This window comes from Aphelocoma coerulescens, chromosome 1A, assembly GCF_041296385.1.
Source record: "Aphelocoma coerulescens isolate FSJ_1873_10779 chromosome 1A, UR_Acoe_1.0, whole genome shotgun sequence".
NCBI lineage: Eukaryota > Metazoa > Chordata > Aves > Passeriformes > Corvidae > Aphelocoma > Aphelocoma coerulescens.
The window spans coordinates 62,607,426-62,624,191 of NC_091014.1; the positions used below are offsets into that span (position 1 = coordinate 62,607,426).

Below are 16,766 nucleotides of genomic sequence, written 5' to 3' on the forward strand. Positions count from 1 at the left end.
AGGCCATGTAATATCAGAGATGGCCTTCTAAAACCCATTCCAGCCAAAAAGAGTGGGTGTAAAAGCTCTGTGCCTTTATAGCTCAGTCAGCATCTGAGGACAGAGGTGGGAAGGACATGAGAAATCCAGAACTGTGTCTCCTGCATGATGGAGCTTAGGGAAGCTAACCATGACCTGACACACTCCTCAAGCAGCTCACGTTTACTGACAGGATCAGATATCTCACGTGGAAGTACAAGAGCATCTTGAAACTCTCTCACTGCTCAGTAACCTAAAACTGTAACGAACTGCTAAGCAGCATATTAAAAAGGAATTAAATTTTTTCTTTTGTAATTAAACAATGGTGAATACTTGGTCTCCTTTCCAAGGATAAGATTTAGGTTTCTCAGTCCATTAGTGGTTTGAAGAATGTACTGTCAGTTTTCATACCTTATAATACTTAATTTTCCTCCAAACAACTTCAGAAGCCTATATCAATCACCTCATATTGTAAAAAATGTGAAGCATCTCCCTCTTTTGGCAGTGACTGATGGAATTGTTTTCATAGAGTAATTAATTAATTATTCTAGGATTTTAAATAATAGTTGGACACAGAAACAAAACCAGAAAAATTATATGGAAAACAAAGTAAATTTAGGAAAAAAGGACAATGAAGGAACTAAAAGAAAGGAGAAGAAATTAACATACAATGAGCATTACCTGAATTTCTGCATAATTATATTTAGCTCATTAATATAATGTAGCTTCTTTGTTCTACTCTTGAGTCTTAATCATCTCTCACCAAACACACACACATTAAAGTCACTGTTAAACAGCTGAGCATGACAGGGCTGGGAACAAGGGTTTGCCACTGCTTACCTGATTGTGTAATTTAAAAAAAAAAAAAAGCCAAATTCTTCATCTGTAATCCATCATTGTGTCAGTATCACACAGGTTGAAATAAATGTTTACTGAAACAAGCTGCTTAAAGGAACTGAAAAGTGCCAGGAAACTGGGACAGACAGGCTTTGGTGTGCACAAACCAAAGAAATGTTTTCTGCTAGAATCACTTTCTGGTAGACCTCTCTCTACAGACTAAAACTTTTTCTGAATTTACAGATCTGTTTGTGTGTCAAGCAACACCTACAGCCAACGAAAATTAGTACTATAAAGAGATACCATTAAGTACTTAGAATTAATTTAAGGAGCTCCAGAAACGGTTTCCACAACCAAATGAGGACACCATGTGTCTGTGTATTAGTTTATTTAATTCTTTATCGCCACTAAGAGCAAGTAAATTATGCTGATACAATTGGTAAACATATACATTCGCTAGAGCCCCCCACAATCCCACAGAGCTAAGGGAAACATTAAGGGATGTTACAGGATTAATGCTTTCATTCTACAATATGGATATATGGCTTTCATACAAGTTTTAAAAAATTGAAAAGGTAACACACTGCTAGCTTACAAAATCAATATACAAACTGGAAAATAAAGGAAAAGGAACAGGAAAAAGAAAGTAACCCATGAGAAGATATATAGCACTGGTTTAATAGATATATACAGAATTAGAAATCCACTGAACATGAGATTCAGGCTTTAATTTGTTATTTTGACTTTCATTTCTCCTTTCGGTTTAACACTCAAACTATAAGTATTCAGATGGTTTCTCTCTTAGTTTTCCATCTTATTTTACCCATTTTCCTCAGTTTTTATTGGCAGAGCAAAAGACTTTTTCTGCCTATGTTTTTATGCTCACACCTAACTGAAGCAGTTTGTCCACTTTGAAGCTTTGAACAAAACCCTTGCAATGTACTTGGTGTGACAGAAGAGAACATCACTGTGATAGTAAGTCCTTTTGGCCATTTCATTGGCATGTGTTTTGCATTTCCCTTGGACATGGCTATCCTTAAACTGAAGTGCTGGCAAGTGGGAAGAAACTTAGCTCTTCATCCTACTTGTGTATCCTCACTTAAATAACAGCACAGGACAAAAAGCTCTTTCATTTCACCCACAGCCTGAAAACGTGGCAGCGCTGGTTGTGATTCACATTTAGAGTTATGCATGCACCTTCCTAGAGTTTTGCTTCCCCATATGTGTATTTATATTTATCTATGCAGTATGCAAGTGTGTGTATTTAGACAGCTGCTGTCTCTGATGCTGATAGCTGCATTAGGTGGATTCTAGCTCTAAGCTGCAGCCTGTCTCTGCTTCAGATCACCTCAGCAACCACAACACTCTCTGGACTATCACAGCCATTTCCTTCAGCTGTAAAAGTCTAGAGGAACTACATAATTATAACATGGGGAGTGCAATGAATGTTCTAATAAGAAAAGTTAAATAATGTCTTGTTGCCAGGTAGATTAGAGTGAGGGCATTCAAACAGCAAAATTAACTGAATGAAATTGGCTGTGGGTAAGACAGTCCTGCAGAGGCTACCCATTTTCCTAGCTTTCCATCACTGAATTCAGGGTTAAAGGTTTTGTACAGTCTTTAACTTTCAGTGACCTGCTGAAACTGGAATACTTGTGAGCCTCTGTTTTATCTCATCAATAAATCCACTCACTGGACATGTTTTCAGTTCTGTTGCAGGTTTTTTTTGTCATCGTGGATTTTTTTAAGAAAGGAGTAAAATCTGTAGGTACAGGTTTTTTCATACACAACTCACTCAAAGCCAAGTGATTTAAAGGCTAGGAGATACTTACAGAGTTCTTTAGCCATCTGGGACTCCATAACAACCCATACTGAAGTGGCAAACTGCAGAAAGGGCTAAAGGTTTGTACAACCCCACCAATGAGATAATAGTAGTTGAATTCTCACGTTTTCCCACATTTTTGCTCCGTTCAGAGTGATGAGGCCACAAGGCAGATGGCCATTTGTGAAGAGTAGCAGAAAGGGACCATTAGGAAAATTATTAGATATCAGCATTGCTTAGTTTTGGTCCAAAAGCAAAGTTTGATGCTGCTATGAACAAGACTACCTACATCTTCTCCAACTGCAAACAGCCACGGGTGGAAGAGGCTCTCTCCATGCTCTACACCTGCTCAGGCAAGTCTTTCACTATCCCTGAAACTCTATGCATGATGGTAATTTGATGATAAAAGAAGACAGTGGTAAAGGATACAGCTTCTTGCACTATTTGTCTGGATAGGGTGTTTTTCTGTTTTCTGGGGTTTTTTTGTTTGAAGGCAGACACTCCTGCATCGATGTCTCTAATTTTTGAGATGATCATTTGATCGTTTCTGTTCCCTGGGAAGCCTTGACCAGGTTGAGTTATGAGGAAAGTTTTACCAGCAATCCACCCTCCCAGCAAATCCAGGGACTCCCTAGCTCATTATCACACTTCCTTGTTCATTGTCATATAGTGATTAACAAGTTGCTACTGTGTCTTTTAGTTTCAGAAGGACGCAGTTGGAGGAACTTGATGGTATGAGCTTCCTGGGGCTGCTTTGCAACAATCCAGGAAGAAATGGAGAATATAGTCTCAAGGATGAGGAAAGATCAGCAACACCCACAGAAGTTCAACTGAGAGGTAGAGTTCCTTAGCAGAATTGACAGAAAACCTATGAACACCCCGAAAATTATGGATAAGCGTGGGAAGGCAGGCAACAGGTATAATGTGTGTCTGCAAAGGAGAGAACTCAGTCTCAACTTCATAGAAGTGCTGTCCTTGAGAATTAAAATGGATTGAATACAAGATACTACCCCCATTGACATACTGCTCCCTCTTCTGATTAGGATTTGGGAGACATGAAAGCCTGCTGTGTCATATCAAAATGGTGTACACCTCACCAATATATTGCTTTAGAAAAGGGGTGAGTTTACATTGTTAATGTTGCTGCAGTTCCTAGACTGAGGGAAAATCAGGTTGTTGTCCCATCCTCAACACTGACATTAGCCTATATACTATTATCTCCTTTTGACTTTGCCTCCAGTTGAACACTTTCTTTTGAGGCTGGAGTAAGACTTTACTTTCCTGCAACACTTTATATTTGATTAGTTTTCATTAAGGCACAAATCAGGGAAAGCACAAAAACAAATGTGCCAACCAGTAGCTCTGCCTTCCGCACTTAAGGAGCATGCAAAAGAAGTTTTGTATAAAATTTTCCTGACTTCCTATCTGTCTCTTCTTGACCAAGTCTCCAAAGCTGCCTGTTGATACATTTTGTAATTGTTATTCTTTAATTTCTTCTAACTTTTCTCCTTTGAAAAACAGTTCAAGCCCAGAATGTCATTATGGAAATAGAAGATGAAAATCAGTAAATTACAATTTAGTACCTACCTGCATGTACAACAAACATTTTCCCTTCCTGGAGCCTTGCCCAGAAGTTTTGCTGCACCTAATAGACTGTTAAATAGGCCAGGCTGACAAGCAATGATTCTCATTCACCACGGGCATTTCTGCCAGAAGACACATCTAAGTCAGAAAATGTCCCAATCCTCAAATACTCTTTTAAATCAAGATATAGACAGGCCTAACTGAAAGAAGCATTGCCTCAGCTTATTTAGAGAAACGGAAGTGAGATATACCCAAATATATTTAGGTTTAAACTGACTGGAATCCAGAGTCTGGATGCAGATTCATCCTTAGCTGATGTTCAGCAACTCACCATCTCTTTTCTAAGAGATTTAAGTGCTCAGAAAAAGGCTGTCATTTGGGGGATTTTTATCATCTCCCCATACTCTATTACAGCTGTAGCAAATGAAGATGTAAAGCGCTCCTCGAGAGGGACATTCATGAAACAAATTTCTGTCAGTTAAACTAGGTAAGTAGCACATCTATGCTAAGTCATTTTTCATTGTAATAGGATAGCACCAAGAGGGTAAACACGTTTTTCATCTGAAGTAGCCGCTCCCACAGCACTGTCAGACAAGTTCGCCCTCCCAAAGCAGGAAGGGTAGAAGATTAGAAAACAAGTAAGGAGAAGTTTCAAAATTACTGAAGTAGAAACTGCTCAAGATGGGTGGGAAGAGGTTTTGTTCAGAATCGTGCCTTTTGCTTTCTTGATAACGTCACCAGTGAAACAAGGGCTCCTGTTAGGTACTGGGTACTTCCTTTTAGAGCTGACCTGACTGACTTAATCGTCCTCTGTGTTCCGCCATGAATTACTTTATCATCTCCTGAACAGCTAAAGCTTCCACTGAATGTTTTCTTCTGGCTTACTGGAAATTTTCTTCATTTTAAGTCTATTTTAAGTTAAGTTTTTGTAGTAACCATTACTCCAATTGCTGTCAACGATACAATGCCAATATAGATCCGAACATATGTGGCTGAGTAGTACATAAGAAATGTTCTCCTATTTCACACCCTTTGCTGCATTTTCCTCTGGTCCTAACATGATATATTTTGTTTCCTTGTTTTCTGTAAACTCTCTCCATGAAGGCCCTATGCCACCACAGGAACTTGACTGGCTTCCTTCAAAATCTATTAGGAATGTTCCTTTAACAAGCCAGATGGGCAGTTAAATGAAAGGAGCATAAGGTACCAGAGGAAACACAAGGGAATTTATTTTTTTTATACTCACGGAGATGGAAATAAGAAGTCACATCTAAGGTTTGCTAAAGGATAGTCAAAGTGTTGGTCTCAGCATCATTCCCATTTCCTGCCAGCTCCCTATGAAACATGGACTAGATTAACCAGTGTGAGACAGTGGTGCAACAGTGTTTGCACTCAAAGCTGAACCACTTTAAGTGAACTGATGCAGCATTTAGACAGACAAACCTTTGGTGAGTGAAAAAGTTCCTTTCCCCCTTTGCTTTCAATCAGACCTACCAAACCATTAGTTTAAGTCTGAGGCACAAGCACAGGTAGACCTGATTAGACCATGAACAAACCAAATAGCACCCAGAACCACCTAAATATGAGCATTTATGATTTTAGATTTGGTCATTGCACATCCACCATACGTGGGGGACATTTTTAACTCTACCACGGACTCGGGTATGTCTAACAGCATAGTTAAAATAACAACGACATCAACACAGACTGCAAAACACACCCAAGGAGTCTGGGAAATAATTGTGAGGCTAGTCTACCTTAAGCTATGTGCAGCCTTGGCTAGCAGGCTTCAGGAGTGCTTGGGAACAGAAGGACTTGCCTCACTGTGAGTCCAGATCAGCCATACCCTCCAGGTGAGAAAACAGAGGGCAAGCTCTGCAACTGTTACAATTTCTTTTTGCATAGAAAAGGGAGTGATGTTAGTATGAAAAAAAGAGACTCTGCTTGTCTGCAAGCTAATCCCAAGAGAGAAATGTGATTTACTCAGGTGAACACAACCTGCTGCAGCTTCACTGAAGTCAGTGGGTACTGTGCAGGAGAGTACAAGGGAGGCTATTCCTCTTGACCAGCAGGCAAGCCTCCAGCCTACACAAGTGGCAAAGCTTATTTCTTGCTGCTGAATTTTAAGATTTAGCATTCAGAAGCAATGATTTTGAACTTAATTTGGGCACTGAAATCCCTTATGTTTCCTCTAAAAATTTTGGTCTGCTTGTTGTCAGGTTGTTAAACAACCCTTTACCTTGAGACAGACCAGCCATTTGTCAGATCTTTTTTCTACCTTGTGACTTCTCTCAGGACTCAGAATCATTTAAATTACGTTAAAAATGACCAAACTAAAAAGTAGCCGGTTATAACTTTTCTTTTTTTTCCCCCTGCAGACTATATTAAAAAAAAAATCACAACTATTTTTATGTTGACTGAGCTTTTTCCAAGGTCTTTTTGCTTAAATAAAAGTGGAAGAAAGCAAAAGGTACTGGTTTTATATTTCCCTTCTGTTTTACTAAAAGATAAACCAAAAATAATCATTCCTATCGGTTTCAGGTCCCACAAATTGTCCCTTTTTTGGTCAAAAATATGAACTACATCTGGTGGTTTCCAAACAGATTTCTCCTTATATTTCCCACCAGACTTACTATTTTTTAACCAGCTATAATTAAAATCAACAGGAATATTGCCACTGATACAAAAGGGAGCTGGGTCAGGCAGAATCACAACAATTTCAACTAGATCTTCTATAAAAAGGATTTTCTCCCTTCTATCAAAATGAACAAATAAGACACAGCATTTTTCAGTTTTTATAGGTAAAATGGAGGACACTACCATCCACCAATACTGATATGCTGAAAAGTGGAAAGTTTTGTCATCATTCCACTTTGAAAAACCATTGCTAGAAGATCATGAAAAATTAGGACTCTTTTATGTCCAATTGTGGAAAGATTTTAGATTTACTGCCAATGTTCAAAATATGGTTAAGGAAAGGAGTGTTACTGGTTTTTACCTGCAGATGGTGACATTTTGAAATGAACATTAAGCACACATCCAAGAAAAATCCATACTTGTAAACACTCAACAAAATGCCCCCATCCTTTCCTTAAACATTCGATTTCATACAGTTATGCAGATGTGATCAGAAATTAAGAAGCAGGCCTCAATTTTTCAGATATAAGGTCCCAATCTTGAATATAAATGCATCCAGCCAGAGTGTTATGTTCACATAGGGTACCACTGGCTTCAGCAGAGCTCCACACAGGCTCAGGTTCTGCTTGCAGGGACTAATTACCAGATTGAGACCTATGGCAAGACTTGAGAAAAAAAATATTTTAAAAACCTCTACATTGTTCAATATACAATAGACATAATTTTCTAAATGAGTTTGGAGTCCTTTATTACAGGCCTCTAAAAATTGTTGTTAGGGTTATACATTAAAAATACTAAAGTAATAAAAAAAAAAGGATTTTTTTTCTGTGTTTGCTTTTTTTCTTCTATCGTACCATTAAGCTATAAATAATTTTAGGATAAAATGCCTAGGTATAAATGAAACTGTTAACTGATCATGTTTGCTGATGTCCCTTTCTCACATTGCCCAAGTTGACTCCATTAATCCAGCATCTTCTCTTGTTTCTTGCCTTCCTTTTTCTTCTTCTTGGATTCTGTCAAGACAGAACAATAACAATAAAAAATTAGTGTCTAGCAAGCACTGCAATAAATTTCATTTAACACCCGTGTAAGTTCCCCCTTTTTTTTTTCTCCATGCACATAAGAATTGTTTCCTCATTTTGAGCAAAGAAAGGGAAAAGAGAAGGAAAAGAAGAAAAATAACAGGAAAGGCCAAGGCAGTAGAGAAGATGGAAAGGGAGTTGCATGTTCTGTTCAGAACCCTCCCTATGTGAGGGGCTGACCCTGTTTGGCATGCAAAGCATTGTGTCAGGAACTTGCTTGGAAAATAAGAAAACAGCAGGCATCTCCTGGAGAAACCGGGTCACAGCTCAGTGGAGAGCTGGAAGAAAGCGTTGCACACACTACCCACACATATACCCTTCCCCTGCTTCCTTTCTGTCTCATTGTTAGTCTTTGGCTTTCTCTGAATGTGCCAGCAGCTCCAGAGCATGGGGAGAAAGCTCTCTTGTTTCTTCAGCTCCTCCACTGCCAACCCTTCCCCCTTCCCCTGGGACAGACACCTATGTGCACTCGGGAGGCAATGGAAGCTTGGCCTGAGGTCATGGGAGCACAGCCTGTCCAGCCAGCTGGGACTGATGGAATGAGCAAAGGACTAAGGAGCACCTGCTTCTCTAATTAATTTGGGATAAATAAGGGAACAACGTGAAGGTGCAAGTGAAAATTTATGTCTTGTACTACCACCTGCAGTAGCTTTCACTGTACTGAAGGGTAGTGTGGTATTCTACAGGTAAAAGAAATTCACAGAGGGACCTACAAAATTAAAACGAATTAAGAGGATTAGGTAGTCTTCTGTCACATGTCACCTTGTAATAGGGAAAATAATGAGCAACTCCTTACTGGTATCAGCACAAAACAGAAAAACAGGTACCACAGAGACACGGAAACAGAGCTTCTGTGAAGCATCTGTCCTGCAACCAAAACAGCAAGCAAGCAGACCCAGGTTTGCCTTAACCCAGATTTCATTAACAAAACCAAGCAAAGCTATCACAGAATCATAGACTTTGCTGAGTTGGAAGGGACCTAGAAAGATCACTGAGTCCACCTCCTGGCCCTGCACAGGGCCACCCAAAAAAATCACACCATGTTGCCTGAGAGCACTTCTTGAACTCTGCCAATCTTGCTGCCATGAACACTACCTCTGTTTAAATAACAACTATCACCTTGAATGAGAAGAAAAGCCCTTGGCCCTTAAGGTGGTACTGTTCTTTGTGAATATGATTCTTTTCCCTCTGACTCATTTACACAACATAGTCAGTCCAGGAATCACCAATTGTGGTAAAAACATTTTGTTTTTATTAAAACCAAGGCAACTATACCAACATCTTTCAGGTATGGATAGGGCCAAGTACCTCCAGCAGAAGGCAAACTTAGACTATTCTCTGATGGTTGTTTTTCCTCTTTCCGAGTGTTTCAAACCAAAATTTTTTCTTCACCTATTATAACAAGACAAAAAGTTTTTCCAATAATCCTTTAGTCAAAGCAAAGTAAAATACTTGTTTAGTCATATAATCTGCTCTAAAATCTCTTTCCCTTAAAAATTTGCTTAACTTTCAAAGGGATAATAATTTAAAAGAAGAAGTAATTTGTTTTCATTTGAAAATTAATTTTTTGCCCCCTGCCTTTGCATGTGTCTGTGTGTGCTTGCATGTGTATCTGACTGGGTAGTCTGGAGCTATTCACAAAATTTGACACTATTTCATAACCTGTCATTCGAGAAAGTAATCTTTCATTCAGTTAGTATCTAATTTGCTTTCAGCTAAAGCTTCCCCCCCCCACCCCCACAAATTTCCTGTATCCCCCCTCAACCTCTCTTTCCCACATCTTCCACTTCCTCTAATTTTGCTTCTCTATAAAACTGACCCTCCTGGATTCTGTATTGATTGCACTCTCCCTCATACTTTGTACTCCCCACACAACACCACTCTTTCTCTGAAAGAAACAGTGACATTTTATCAATCAGACCGGCACTGAAATCTGTGAAATTTATTTAGACCCAGCACAGGCAGAAGGGCACTATGCAGACTTTGACCAAATTTACTACAAGCAAAGGAGACATATAAATGCAGGCAGACTGCTAACAGGACTCTGCTGAAGAGTTTGTGCAGCTTATGGTAGGAATGAGAACACCACCAGGAGAAGACTTCAGTCTGGAGCTGTGTGAATGCAGCAGGTCCCCATCCTCACTTGACTTGAGGTACCAGACAACCCACTGTTCATCCATTTGCACTTAATCCCTGTGGGTCCACTTCTCTTCCTTTCTCAATTCTTCCCTGCTGTCTACCTTGCGGTAATTTGCACATCATCCAAACTGCCAAACCCATCTACCTACAAAGACAAGTGACTCTGCTTTGGGCCTCAGTGGAGTAAAACTGTCATGTGCCAGATGGAATTCCTCCCTCATTAAAAGTACCCACACCACCACGGCTTCATCTTTCCGACAGGTAATCTGTACTGATGCACAGCATATTTGCTCCATGAAATGGCATACATACACAGAATTGTGGGAATATTAAAAAAAAAGGAAAAAAAGAAAACTGCTCAAATATTTCCCAGCCCTTAGGCTCTTTTAAAATTCCCACCACAGATACCAGTACCCATGTGCTGACCCATGAAAATGTTGATGTTCATACACTCATGTACAAGTCTGTTCACAGCTACACTCTACCTGTTTTGATTATGCTCAGGGTACAGACTATGGTATGTCCATGGCTAACAACATATAAAGTTGCTTTAAGATGCACTTTGCTCATGATTTTTTAATTTCTCAACCTACTCTTAGCATTTGTGCCATTCAGGCTTTTATCATCCTCACCTCTGTTCACCCAATGCTACTATTTCCACTTTTATGACATGCTATTGGGTCAGCTCACACAGCCACACTGGGAACCACATCAACCTGCCACTGCTACCCTCCCCAGAGTAACCAGGCATGACCAAAAGGGTCACCATGCTCCAAAGGCTGGCCAGCTGAGAGTACAATGCCAGTTATCTGCCAGCTCAACAGGCCCACACTCCAGCATCAGCTGTAGCCAGCTGCCGGTTCAGTGAGGGAAAGATTCCCTACATACACTGTGTCCAACAGTCTCCTTCAGTTTCCTGCTCTGTACACGAAAATTATCAAAATTCAATGCACAGATTGGACGTTGAGACCTTTGGTTCAGCCCTTTCCTACCAAGCATCTTAATGTGGTCCCATCAGAAATTACAGTGACCCACTAAGCAGTCCCACGGAGACAGCCTTTATCATGGGGAAGCCACTGAGCTGATTCCACATCTCACTGGTGCTACAAACACTCACCACTGAGCCAGAAGGAAGCAGGAAAAGCTGCCCAGTGAACAGGGACTACCCTGAGCAGAACCCAGCCATTTGCAGGCTCTTTGGGCCTACAGCAGCCTCCTTCACCTCACCCACCCCACTGAGCGCAGTATTTCCACAGGCAGAGCCATGGCTCTGTGCACCAGCTGTCCTTTGCCTTCAGGGAATGTGTTTGCTGCAGACAAGTGCTACCAAAAATACAGGGAGACACTACAGTAAAACCTACCCAGATGAAACTCAGGTTCTCACCAGCCCACACAGAATTTTCATCTGAATCTACCCACTGCTTTATTTGCTTTCAAGTTGGGTGGCCCAGTTGTGCCAGGCACCAATTGGAGGCATCTTTATGAGCTATCTATGCTAGAATTCAGGATCCAGAGAGACAAGAGCAAAACAAAAGGCAAGATGATAATCCTGGATTTCATAAGAGCAGACTTTGGTCAGTTCAGGGACCTGCTCAGCCAGGCTAAGTATCCTGGACCAGGGTACAGGCAAAGAGCAAATGCCAAATGCCTGGTAGTCCCTGCAGTGTGCAACAACCAAGCATTGCACAGCCACTCTGCTCCCCCTGGAACCCATGCACTCCCAGCAAGATTAAAAAAAAACAGCCCTGCAGGAGCAAAGTGTGTCAATGCACAGACACTGGATTATCTAATCATTCATCACCAGAATAACCCTATGAATTGTTGCAAACCTTAGACTCACTCACAGGATTAAAAACTCTGTGGTCATGGATAAGCACTGGACCCACTTCTGTGGGCCCATGGTGACCAGTGACAAAGATTCCAGTCAGGGTCTTACTGAGTAAAGAAGTTAATTTGATTAGCAGAACTTTCTCTATGCAATTTGGAATTGCAGCAGTCCTCTTTAAACAGCCATCTTTATCCCAGAACCTCATTCTTACCACGCAAGCAGCAAATGAAAGTAATTTAGTTGAACAGGAGCCACACACCATTTGAAGCCACTCTTAATGTATAAGGCACAAAAGGGAGGTAATTACATCTTAATGGAAGTCAAGCTTTGTAAGCCAAGATTTGCAGGTATTTATTTTCATTTGTTGAAAAGAAGGTAACAATTCACTCATGGCACTGCTGAACTCCTGTGCATAGAAGTCAAGCAGTGTCCCCAAAAGCAATGTAAATCATTCAAAATAGCAAAAACTGGGCTGATGGAAGGTTAGAGTAAAAAAATTCCACATCAGATGTTTAGGATACCATTTTCCCAGGACCTAGCACTCAGTCCTACTAAGCTTAGAGGAAGGCATGTTTTAGAAAGGCTTCTCTACCTCTTATTAGAGCAAATTTTCCAAAGCACCAGGTTGCTATGGTGGTAAAGGGCAATGGTGCCATGGTGTGCAGGGAGCTTCTGAATTTTGGGGATGAAATGCCAATCCCTGTGGAATGGAGAAGTCTTTACTTTGGTAAAATCAAGGATTTTATACCTTGGCAAAAAAAGAATCTCACCTTAAAGAGATTCACACTCCTCTCTAGGAACAGAAACTGTATTATCTTGTGATTTCAATGACTGTAAAAACAAATCCCTGGATTTCCAAAAAACCCTTTAAACGTGGTATTTCTTTTTCTTGTAGAGAAAGAGAATTTTTCATGGCTATCTAAATCCTTTTCTTCCTATTTTCTGGTAATATATATAGCATTTATGTATTCCGAATGTTTAAGAAGGAAAAACTGTATTATGATAGCAACTTTGTTCCATAATGAATTCTTCTGTAAAGCCTCTTTGAGAAACACAGTTCTACTGGATGGGGAAAAAAAGCAATAATCCACCATGTGAACAGCAGCAGAAGGCACCTCTCCAATCAATCAATCACCTTGATGTGACTTTTACTTCATTAATAGATTACAATTGATTATATATCCCTTATGTTTTAGGCTGTGCTCCTTAACAGCTTTCTCCAGTTATCTGTGTTCCTCAATTTCTTCACACTTGTGCTCAATCCTCTCCATTAGGTTTTGTTCTGCTTCTCTCTTTGCTAAAGTTTTGCTTTGGATGGACTTTGATTTGTTCCCAGTTGAACACAAGACGGACTTGGTTTAGACCTAAAGGGTGCAGCTGCCCCATTAAAGTCAGAAAGTCATGCTGCAAAGTGTGTTATGAATGGGGAATAGCCAGATTTATGTTTGTAACAAACACTAACATATGTGAAAAAGGAATGGAACTTAGTCACCGCTCACAGAAAGTGTGTTAATAATTTTTCTTTCTCACTGGCATTTCAAGAAGAAATAAATGTAGGGGAAAAATAATCCAATTTGTTCTAAAATGAGCCACAAAACTCTGAAACTATCTTAGACAGTCAGAAGCCAATTCTTGAATCTGACATACAGATGTAAGACCTTTAAAACCTTTCCTTTAACATCTTCACTTAAACTAGACAGGAATTACAGGGAGCTTTTATTTAAGAGATAATTTGCTGAAACCAAGGATTTTCATCAGAAAGGTTTCCCTTTGATGATTTTCTTCCTTCAAATATCTGGGAGAAAAAGTTTCAAAATTGCCTATGCACAGGCACTCAAAAGACCACAAAGACACCCGCAATTTCTGATTTTGCTAGATGGCCTAACAGCCTGAAGGCAAAGAACATGAAAGTTTCATCTCATTTTCTTTACATCTATGTCAGCCCTTAAGATGTTAGATCTTAAGAGTAAGTATTCAGAAGATTGCAATGGATAAACTTTTCAAACCAAGGCTGTTTTGCAGCTGGAGTCTGCTAAAGGAGTCTGGCTAACTGATTTCCAGAAGTAGTTCATGTTGTGCTGCAGTCGGCTTCTTCTCATCCACCTCGGGTACATTTCCACTGCTGCTGCTGCAGGGTAGGGACCTCCTCACTGTTCCTCATCATGTTATGTGCTCAGCACAAGAGGGACACGGTCCCAGCTGGCTCTTCAGCCCTCTCTCTGTGTACAGACATCTATGCCATACACAAGATCCCTCTTAATGCCAGCAAGACAGGTGCAGGCACAGACAGATACATTTAGGGCTTAGTCTCTGCATTCACATGTCTGCAGGAGACTGCTGGAAACAGAAAGCATTAATAATCCATTGGGACTTTAGTATATACCTATACAGCAAAAAGATCACACATGTCAAACTGAGATCTGTATTATATGTAAGTATATATAAATATATATATATTATATAAAATGTTATTTAGCAGAAAGTTATTTGTGGTACAATGTGAATAGAGAACCTATTTTATTCCGTTAGCTCTTGAAAAACAGGCACATGCCCTTCTCAACTGTGCTTCCTGCATCTGCCCTAGATGAGCTCTACCCTCAGGGCACAGGACACGGTGGTTGGCTTTGATCAGTGCTTCAGACTCTGCAGAGTTGCCTGCAAAAGTTTTGCAGTAAGCACAGATAGAAGGAAAGATAGAGAGATGACAATGGGAAAAATGAGATGGAGGGATAAAGAAGGGGAAAAAAAAAAAAAAAAGAAAGCTTGAAAGGAAAGGAAGTGAAGAAATAGAAAAGGAAAAGGCCAGAATAGAAGGAACAAGGCTTTCTCTCTGTGTCACTGCTGGGAACAGTAATGTGGGTAAACATTTGCTGATGGCATACCTTTTATCACAGCAAATCCCATAGCTTAAGGCATATTCATGGCTCAAGGGCACTAACTAATGCCAAGGAGGCTGGGCTGCTTTCACAAGCCAGGAAAGTGAGACAATGAGCACCTAACAGAATTGACACACACAAGACTATTTCAGCTTTCACCCACAAAGGTCTGCATTAAACCCTAAAAGAAACACCTGCAGGTACAACACGGTTAAATGAGAATTTGTCAAATCCAGTTCTTCATCTTTTGGGGCAGCATAGAAAAAAAAAAAGTCTGAAATACAAACCAGGGGGTCAGAAAAATATGGAGATTTAGGTTTCAATGAAACATCCCAATGTTTTTTTTTTCAAAAACACCCATAAAAGCTGCAGAACAATAAAAAATGGAAAAATATTTAGTTAAAAATTTTTTTTTTTCTCCCTCTCCTACGTGCATTTCCTTCTCCCTGGAATGAAGGTTGTGTCAATCAGATTGATATTATGCTATGATCTGACAAGGCATTCAAATTATTTATCCAAACAGGAAAATTTTTCAAAGGTACAAAAGCAGTCTCAAGGGAAACCACAGTGCAAAGCCTCCAAGAAACCTAAGGAAATGGAACCAGAAAAAAAACCATTAAAAGACATCCAAACTTTATTAGTTATGGGCTACACTGGCAGCTTATAAGCAGCTTGAGGCTGGTCCACACTGTAAGCACCATTGTGTTTTGTTTTTCTTATATAGCTTATTCTCATTCCCACTGAAATTGAGAAACATCATATTTCCTCCTGTTATGGCAGCAAGGAGCCAAATGACAGAGATCTGTCTCAGAGCCTAAAGTTTCCTGTGAGTTTCACTTCATCCTGAAACACAAGCCTTGTCCTCAGACTAGCACAGGGCACTGGGAAACACAACCAAGCATTTAGTACCCAGTCTCGCCCCTCTGGACCACTGTTTCTTCTCTTGGTTTTCACATTTCCCAGCACCATAAGGCATAAATTATTCATGGCAAAACTGCTTCTCACAATGTTTATGCAGTGCTTAGTACAATGGCACCCTTTTTCAGCTGGGGCCTCTGGGCACTCATGCAATACAAATAATCATGATGATAGCAACAATAATAACAGCCAGCTATGCTGTTCCCACTGGGCAAACACTTCCAGTGTCCTGTCCCACAGAGCTCAGATCACTGTATTTCACTACAGGCTCCTGGTCAGAGCCAGGGGCCATTCTTCAATAAACCTGTCTCACCCTTTAGAACAGAAAAAAAACCTCCCTATTTTGCCTTTCAGGTTTTGCTTTAACTATCACAGCTGTTTCCTAATATGAGAAAATCCCTCATTTTTATAACTAATTAGTTTGAGCAGATTCTATTATTCTGCCTCCTGTAATACTAATTATTACACTAGCTGCATGCCTGCACGACTAATGAGTTACATTAGAGATGGGGAATACTAAAACCTACAGAGGGAGATACAGCATGACTGCGAAGCCAAAACAGGAGACACCAGCATCTTTCAAACAAAAGAAACTTGCAGCCCTAACAAGTCATTTCCTCTCACTCTGTGTCCCCTCCAGCTGCTCTTTGTGCTGTTGCACAAAGGCAAGGTTGAGGGAGGGCAGCCCAGAAAAAGCAACTTGTCTAACATGCAAAATGAAGTGGTCCAATTTCATCAGTGCAGCACCCAGTTTGTCTGAGGAACAAATAGCTCAGAAGAGGAAGTCACTCATACCCCACTGTCAGCTCCTTGCAACAACCAGCAGTTAAGTCATCCTGCCAAAGCTGGTCACTCTGTTCTGGCAGTGCACTCCAAGTAAGATGTTCTCCCTGCAGGTAGGAATCTGTCACTGGAATGCTCAAAAACCACAGGTTGTTTTCTTTTCCTGCTACCAAAGTAAAGACAGGGATACACCTGCCCATTAACACAAGCTCATCTCTATGATTTGACACCAAGCTCCCTAA

General features: G+C 40.3%; 1 protein-coding gene across 1 annotated transcript in view; it reads right to left on the reverse strand.

Annotated features, from left to right (window-relative positions):
• Positions 1 to 1,226: 1,226 nt before the first annotated feature.
• Positions 1,227 to 16,766, reverse strand: part of PTN (pleiotrophin) — a 77,650-nt gene continuing 62,110 nt past the window's right edge. The window contains exon 5 of the mRNA XM_069003138.1: positions 1,227 to 7,911. Within this exon, the coding sequence (XP_068859239.1) occupies positions 7,859 to 7,911 (53 nt within the window). The 3' untranslated portion in view covers positions 1,227 to 7,858. The remainder of the gene's footprint in view (positions 7,912 to 16,766) is intronic.